General features: G+C 37.1%; 1 protein-coding gene across 1 annotated transcript in view; it reads right to left on the bottom strand.

The window, feature by feature from the left end:
* Positions 1–2236: 2236 nt before the first annotated feature.
* LOC107679422 (transmembrane protein 104-like) overlaps positions 2237–8190 on the bottom strand; it is a 43626-nt gene continuing 37672 nt past the window's right edge. Inside the window, exon 9 of the mRNA XM_016474965.1 lies at positions 2237–3026. Within this exon, the coding sequence (XP_016330451.1) occupies positions 2263–3026 (764 nt within the window). The 3' untranslated portion in view covers positions 2237–2262. The remainder of the gene's footprint in view (positions 3027–8190) is intronic.

The raw sequence follows: 8190 nt of genomic DNA, 5'->3' as shown, positions 1-8190 counted from the left end.
TGAATTATAAAAAAGAAAAAAAAAAAAAAAAAAACGGTATAAATACATATAATATATAATAAAAAATTGAGAACAATTTATAATATAATATAATATAATAATATATGGGAATATTATTTACATTTTATATATTTAAATTTTGAAGTATTTATACATCATTTAATTTATGAAGATAATTAAATGTTTTAAATCCCTATCACTGTATTATAGTATTTTAGTAGTTTTTTTACTACCGAGTATTTTTTTTCCCTCTATTACAAAAATGAGAATCATTATTCAGAACAGAATTTGGGGTAAATGTGCTAAATTGTTTTGTAAATAACATCACATATGCAAAGACATTTTCATTCATATGCATATGATTATTTTATAATTATTTTTTTTTTGCTTTGAAGTGAAACGTGATCCAGTCATGTTTTAATGCGATTCACCTGACTGAAGAGGAAAATCAAACATAACTCAAGAACAAACAAATTAAGTGACGTTTTGAATGTGCACATCATATGTGACCCGTGCTGGCAAAATGAGACGGAATGTGCACAGGCTAATTACAAGCTACAGGCAAAACAAGTGAAAAATGTCAATTCTGTCAGAACCACTATCGTCAAAGATGATTGACAGTTAGCATACAGTTTGGATTGGCGGTATGGTTCCGTTCTGGGCAAGAACTCCCTGCGCATCCATGCAGCCTAGCATGGATGAGAGCAAGGAGAGCAGCGATAACCCCCCAGGGTAAACAGAACAGAACCAACATAAATGTATTGCAGATATCGTTAAAGTTCAATAATTTTATGTACACATTTTAGAATTAGTCTGATTCAAAGGATAATCAGAAGGCTGAATCCTGACTGACAGAGGAGGAGCTGGGGATGGAGGAGGGTAATTAGCTATTGAGCAATGCGAAAACTGCTGATAATACTGAGGGACCTTATATATATGAATGCTTAGATAAGGTGTCGTATTCCCATAGGTCAGCTGATGCGAGCTTGACTAACGTGACCTGCCAGAACTAACGCTACGCTTGATTTTTGGTCGAATTTGAGGTTTTCACAAAAATGAGTTAATTAAGCCCTCGTCTAACGATCCCAATGCTCCAAATAGTAACTAAACCTCTAAAATTATCTTTATTTGTACGTTTTCTGAGAGGTCTACCTTCTTTGTTTTAAAAAGTTCCGTTTGTCTATCGGAAGCAAAGCACTTGCGTCTGACTAACCAAAAGGCAAGCACTTTGGTTTCCGTTTTGAAAGTAACATGCAGGAACGAGAATATAAAGTGTGGGACTTGATGAATGTTAAAAGAGTTAAGAGTGATAAGCCACGAAAAGGGCTTAATATATAGGCCGCGTCTGTCTCATTAATGTTAATCAAATAATTCAAGAGGGAATCACTCCCTGCTCTTGATTGAACTACTTTATTTGTAATGAATACACTAAATACTATGCAGTGCTTTATACATTTGATTGTTTTTCTTACTTGATTGATTCTAAAATTTATTTGCATCTTTGTTTTTATTTTTAATAACAAAGATAAAATAAAAATAACTATAATATGATTCATATAGTAATTATGATGAATAAAAGAATGAGGAAAGGATGCATCGAGAATCATTTTATTGAAACGAATCGTGAGGCAAGTGAAGATTCACACCTCTAGTCGCAACAACGTCTTCTGTGATTGGTCAAAACACCCCGCGCAGTGCATTGTGGTATCATGGACAAAAGCTGAACATATATTTTTCCTATAGATTGGTTTGTGCCAAATTTGGTGATATTAGCAGAGATTTTCAATCTATGGTTGCTAGGTGATTTTGTTTTGGAACCTTCAGAAAACTTTAACTAGATTTTTCTCAACATTGACTTTGCTATCGACTTCAAACGGGTGTAGCTCGGACATTTTTTGTCCGATTCCAACAAATCATCATTTTGAAGATTTTTTTTTAAATAGAGAATGTGAACTCATTTTTGAAAAGTTGCTCATTGTGACTCATTTTGCCAGCATAGGTCACACATAAGGATTTTAAATGCTTTTGTTGTATCCTGCCTAACAGAATATTCACAATAGGATTGTAGATTTGTGAAAGAAAAGTCTCACATTAGTCCTACTGAAGTAATGCCAAAACTACTTCTTGTCCCTTTTAGACACTGAATTAAAATAGACTGAATTAAACTTCAGCTAATGCCATTCTTTTAACACATAACCTAACAAACACCCCTGAAAAATTAAAACAAAAACACAGCTTGACAAAACAAATCTGCTTTTATACTCAGTTCTTAGCATCGGTAAGGACAATATTAGCAGTCACAAACATTAGACAGAACGTGGCCCACAATATCACAAACCAAACCCAGAACGTGTGATGGAAAGGCGACCGGTGCTTATTTACAGCATCCCTTCCCAACACGGGCTCTAGATGACAACGACTAAAATATACTAGGAAGGCCGGGATGATATACTGAATGCCCGTTCCAGCATACGCCCCAGTGATACCCACAAGCGACTCCAGATCGTGAGTACAGAAGGCCACGATAATGGGCGGCACTAGGGTAATGAGCGGGAAGACGATACGGTCCACCACCCAAGGGTACGTGCCACCGTCCCGATGGAAGAGAGTTTTCCAGTTGTTGCGTAGCGTGACAGCTATTATGGGAAAGTTGGTGCTAATGGTGAAAACGGGAAAGAGGCCCAGGAAGTAGCGCAACACTGGAATGCTCAGGACGTCGCAGTTATCCGTGAAATTTAAAGTGTACATGTCCCGCAGCAGAGAACTATCGAAGCAGAATATGGCCGTGAGGGACAGCAGGCTGTAGAAGCACAGGATGAGGATGTAGTCGGCCATGACCAGGGCGCTCATGCGCTGCTTGTTGGAGATGGGCGTCACGAGCGAGGGCAGCGAGTGCTGGCACATGAACGAGTAGACGCAGACCCCGAAGAGGTTGGGCACACCTGAGATCTGAGCCACAGGTGGGTGGCCCTCACTGTGGCCCTTACCAATACGAATCAAAGCCAGGATGATCATCATGGTGAACGCTGAAAGAGACAGAGGAACTCAATTATATAAAATCATGTAACATCATAAACTGCAATTATATGATGATCAAGTCTATTTTGTTGTATTTAGGGCAACACACTATAGTCAAAAACATTGCTTTTTCATGCACTTTTGAGATTTTGGTATATTTGGTTTTCATAACATGCTCTTTCAGAGTTGTGGAAAGAAAACTTGCATCTGTAGATTTCAATTACATGTCTTTAAAGGCTGTTTTCTCTAAATGTTTGTTTTAAGCACTAAGCCAGAAATCTCCATTTCAGTAGCACTTACATACATCAAACACAGTTTTATTCCTATCTACATTCTGAAGGTTTGTACAAATGGGTTTGTTCATGTATCATTTGCTTGATTCGATACAACATTTCATTCCTAAAAACACAGTGAAATGTATTTTTTTCTGCCTGTTGCCTCTATTTTCTGATTTATGGAGTGATAAAGAGAGATATCAAAAAAGTGTTTTTTATGTGTGCATAGAACAGAACTCTCTTGAACTTGCGATGATTGACAAGACCTCATTCCCTGAGATTTCTTGCACTGTGGACACAGAAGAGAGACCCAACTCCGACACACGTTTAAATATATCATTAACAACTAGTTTCAGTTTGGTTCTGTAAGCATTTCGTAGTTTGTCATTACCTTTCATCGTAGTTTTTCATCAATTAATTCGGCTGTAGAATGCAGTTGTCACTCTTGTAAGTAAAAATTACTGTAAAATGTATGCAAATTAGTGCATATTTCATTAGATAATGCTTCATTTGCATATTTAAACAACATTTTAAAAAAGACAAAAAATGAACTGGGAATCGACTGAGGAAGTATGGTGATATCTATTAGATAAACGTTTTACCCTATTCACCTGCAGTATCTTGCTTTAATACTGTACATTCATCTCATGCATTTGAGTTTGCCAAGTGGAGATGATTATTTGTTAACACTGTCCGCCTAAAGCCGATTTTTAGGCATCTACCCATTTTTGTAGCCTGAATAGCAAAAAATGCATGAAATCTGATTTTAACTAAATCAATCCAAGTCTCATGAGGATGTGACTTGAAATCCAGTTAAATTGGATTTGACTAGATCCGTTTCAGCATGAACTGTACGAACAGATATCAAGTTTCTCTTCCATCATTTGGGACACAACTGGGAAATCCAAGGTCTCTGTCGTGTATGTTATGTGCTTTATGAGTTGTCTTGATGGACTTGAGCAGAGGACAAATTCCCAGTTCTGTTCTGTCCACACTGACAGCTTGCTGCTCATATACCGTGTCTACATTGGAAGCCACTGACGCAACAACTCGAGTCTGTCAACACTGTGGCATGACGCACAGCTCTGATGCATCCAATGTTCACAAACCACGGGCCAATCAGCTTCTGAGATCAAACCAAAACTTTACCAGTTCATTTAGCCAGAAATCCATGGTGTAAAAAGTTGACTTTGGGTCATTTTAAAATAGTGAAACTTTAGTTTAATTTTAGTACTAGAACCTACCTGCAAAAACTACCTTAAAAACTGAGCACAGGAGTATGCAGGGAAAAAGCTGTTTTATAATAAATATTGATGTGATTTTGCCAATAGAAGGTACAATACCATGGTCCATAAGATTTATTTAATGTTTCTGAAAGAAGTCTCTTATGCTACACTGCATTCGTACACAACATATGCGCCAATGGACATACATTATTAACACTGAACTCTGGGTTAGGTTTGACTAATTGGTTTGCACACAGAAACAGCCACAGGTCAAACTCAGAGTAAAGCCTTATTATTAAGCCTCCTTATTATTAGGTCTCCTAATTCTAACCTATTTATCTTATTTAAGCTTTTCATTATTTCTATAATATTGAATTGATAAAGAGACAAAAAATTAAAAGGCTTGACTTTCTGCATTTGTAATCTGATCAATGTTGCAATCAATGCTGAACAAGATGAGATTGTTAAGGATCTAATGGGCTGCTGGAAAATGCTGAGCTGGTTAAAAAGGACCAATTACGCCTCTAGGTGATGTTCCCTGCATGGACAAAACCCAAAATGACAGCTCCATCTCCTCCATTTGTTTTCTCAAAACATCTAGAGGAAGAGAGCTTAATGCTGCACCTGGAGATCTTTATATATAGATTTCAGTCAGTTATTTAACAGCATGGTAAAGAAATGAAATTAAAGCAAATAAAATATTTACATGGTTGTGTGGTTATACTGTTACACTGGTTAAAGTTCTAATCCACAACAAAAAGGGTAGCTGTTAAACACCATTCTACCCTAGTTTCCGGATAGCTAAAGAGGACCGATAGTAATAACCAGTCCTCATCCTCTTTTCTAATGCATCACACAGCCAGGTCAGGGACTGCAGGTGTAAATCTGAGATGCTAGCCATTGGATTCAAAGGGGAAATGGATTGGTTCCATCCACGCATGTGAGAGTCCAGCTGACATGCAATTAATCGGAGGTGCTCCGACAGCAGTGCTGATCCAAAGGTCTCCATTAGCATTAAAGGTCCTCACACATGCTCATTTAGTGCTTAAAAAGATTCATTCTTTCTGGCAGGAGTAAAACATTCTGGCAGCAAACAAGGGGCAGAGTGCATGTCAGACTAATCTCAGTCTATTAATCAAGGGCAGGTCGCATGTAAGGGGAATAAATAATTCACTAGTTGCAAAGAACAAACAACGTTGAAAGAAAAGGGTACGTGTCTCAGGAGAGAGTTCATGCTGCCAGGAAAACTACAAATTACCTAATTTCAAGTACACAAAAAAACAAAATAACCACTACAAATGATTGTAAGACCTTGCAAGTAACCAAAATATAAAAGTTAAACCAGGTCTCATTTTACACTAAATCTAGAGATGACAGAATAACTTGCCATGATGTGACCATACCAAAACAGCCTATGCAATCCTATGCAAACTAAATATAATGTATTATAATAATAAATAACTGAATATAATAACTGAATTTTCAGAAATCATACTAATATGCTGATTTGCTGCTTTATATTTTTGTGGAAACCATGATACATGTTTTTTTCAGGATTTTTAATGAATTAAATTAGTTCAAAAGAGCAGAATTTATTTAAAACAAATCTATAGTGACACTTTACATTTCTTTACAGTCACTTTTGATCAGTTTAATAAAATTGTATAAAAATACCCAATTAAAAGAAAAACAAAAATTATACAAATCTTTCTGACTTCAGACTTCTGACTGTATATATAAAAAATAAAAATAAATAAAAAAAATAACCGATTGAAGAAAAAATATATTATATAATAGAACACTAGAAATTCACATCTGTCATGCTGTAGAAATACTATTCCATGACAGACATGTCAGCTAAGGATGGTAAAATACAGAGCACAAAGGCAAAGGCAAACAACTGCATTAACAGGTAACCGTCATTGTGCATTATGCTTAATATAGCAAAACAGACACGCAAGAGCTCAACTAGAGGACAAACATAGACATACATAATGATGGAACTGCAAATCACTGGGGGAAACGTCAGAGACAGATAATGCAACCGAAGAACCAACCGGATAGGATACATGCATGGATGGGATGTAGTCAGATTCAAGATGCATTACTCCTTTTCATAAAAATAGCAGCGTACAAAAGAGTTGCACTGAAAGAATAGGAGGGTAGAGGAGAAAAAAAGAAAAGAGAATCAAGGGCACACTTAATTCAAATACTCCTGACATCTCCTGACACAAGTCAAGTCATTGTATAGACGCTTAACCTTCAGCAAAGAGGCCTTGTTTAGGGATGAGATGTGATTGCATACTGCCACATACGGCACAGCGATTCATCACATGCTATAAATTCCCTCAGTGTACATGCTGATGGCCATGGAAAATGCCACTGGTATCTGTGTCTTCAAGTCTTATTCATCATGATATGTTTGTATCTGACACCAGTGCTAGCAGAGCCTGTTTGGAAAACACCACGCAGGTGGACAAGGAGGATATAAAAAAGTGGACCAAATAAATTCATGTAGCAAAGTCAAACTTGTCATGGCATTACAATCAAAATGACACTGATTGCTAAAGATTCCCCAAAGGACGGTGTGTTGGGTTTTGAAGGACACTCTTCATTAACAAATCACCCGTGAGATGTTGAGTCACATGACCAGCTGTGACCATCAAGTGTGAATGGAGAACAATGTCGAGTGGCGAGCACATTAGGAGGACGTCAAAAACATCCCATCCGTGAAAGTATCATCAATCATCATCCATAAACTGTTATTTAGCTATCCAAAGCAACTTACAGTAATTGTGATTTTGCCAAGTAGGACACATTCCTGGATCAACAACCTTGCTTGCTTGTCTTGGAACATTCCTATCAAACGAACAGGCTTCAGGGAGATATTTATTTATATTAGAGATACACTACTGTTAAAAAGCTTGAGGTCAGCAAGATTTCTATTTCAAATAAATGCTGTTCTTTTGAACTTTCCATTCCCACAGACAAAATGGATCATTGTTTACACAACAGTATTGAGCAGCACGTCTGTTTTCAGCATTGATGATAATAATAATTGTTTCTTGTGCAGCAAATCAGCATAGTAAAATTATTTTTGAAGGATCATGTGACACTGAAGACTAGAGTAATGATGCTGAAAATTCAGCTTTGCCATTACAGGAATAAATTACATTTTAAAATATATTCAAATAGAAAAGATTGCGATCATCTGTGTGATCTAAGGTCATGATCAAAGGTACAATGGCGATAATCCTTCTGGTTTAAAGGGGTCATATGATGTTGCTAAAAAGAACATTATTTTGTGTATTTGGTGTAATGAAATGTGTTTATGCGGTTTAAGGTTAAAAACAACACATTATTTCCCACATACTGTACATTATTGTTTCTCTTCTATGCCACGCCTTTCTGAAACGCGTCGATTTTTACAAAGCTCATCGGTCTGAAAAGTGAGGTGTGCTCTGATTGGCCAGCTATCCAATGAGGTGTGCTCTGATTGGCCAGCTATCCAATGAGGTGTGCTCTGATTGGCCAGCTATCCAATGAGGTGTGCTCTGATTGGCCAGCTATCCAATGAGGTGTGCTCTGATTGGCCAGCTATCCAATGAGGTGTGCTCTGATTGGCCAGCTATCCAGTGCGTTGTGATTGGCCGAATACCTCAAGCGTGTGA

This window comes from Sinocyclocheilus anshuiensis, unplaced genomic scaffold, assembly GCF_001515605.1.
Source record: "Sinocyclocheilus anshuiensis isolate Anshui unplaced genomic scaffold, SAMN03320099.WGS_v1.1 scaffold8, whole genome shotgun sequence".
Classification (NCBI taxonomy): Eukaryota; Metazoa; Chordata; class Actinopteri; order Cypriniformes; family Cyprinidae; genus Sinocyclocheilus; species Sinocyclocheilus anshuiensis.
This window is presented reverse-complemented; position numbering and strand designations above follow the sequence as displayed.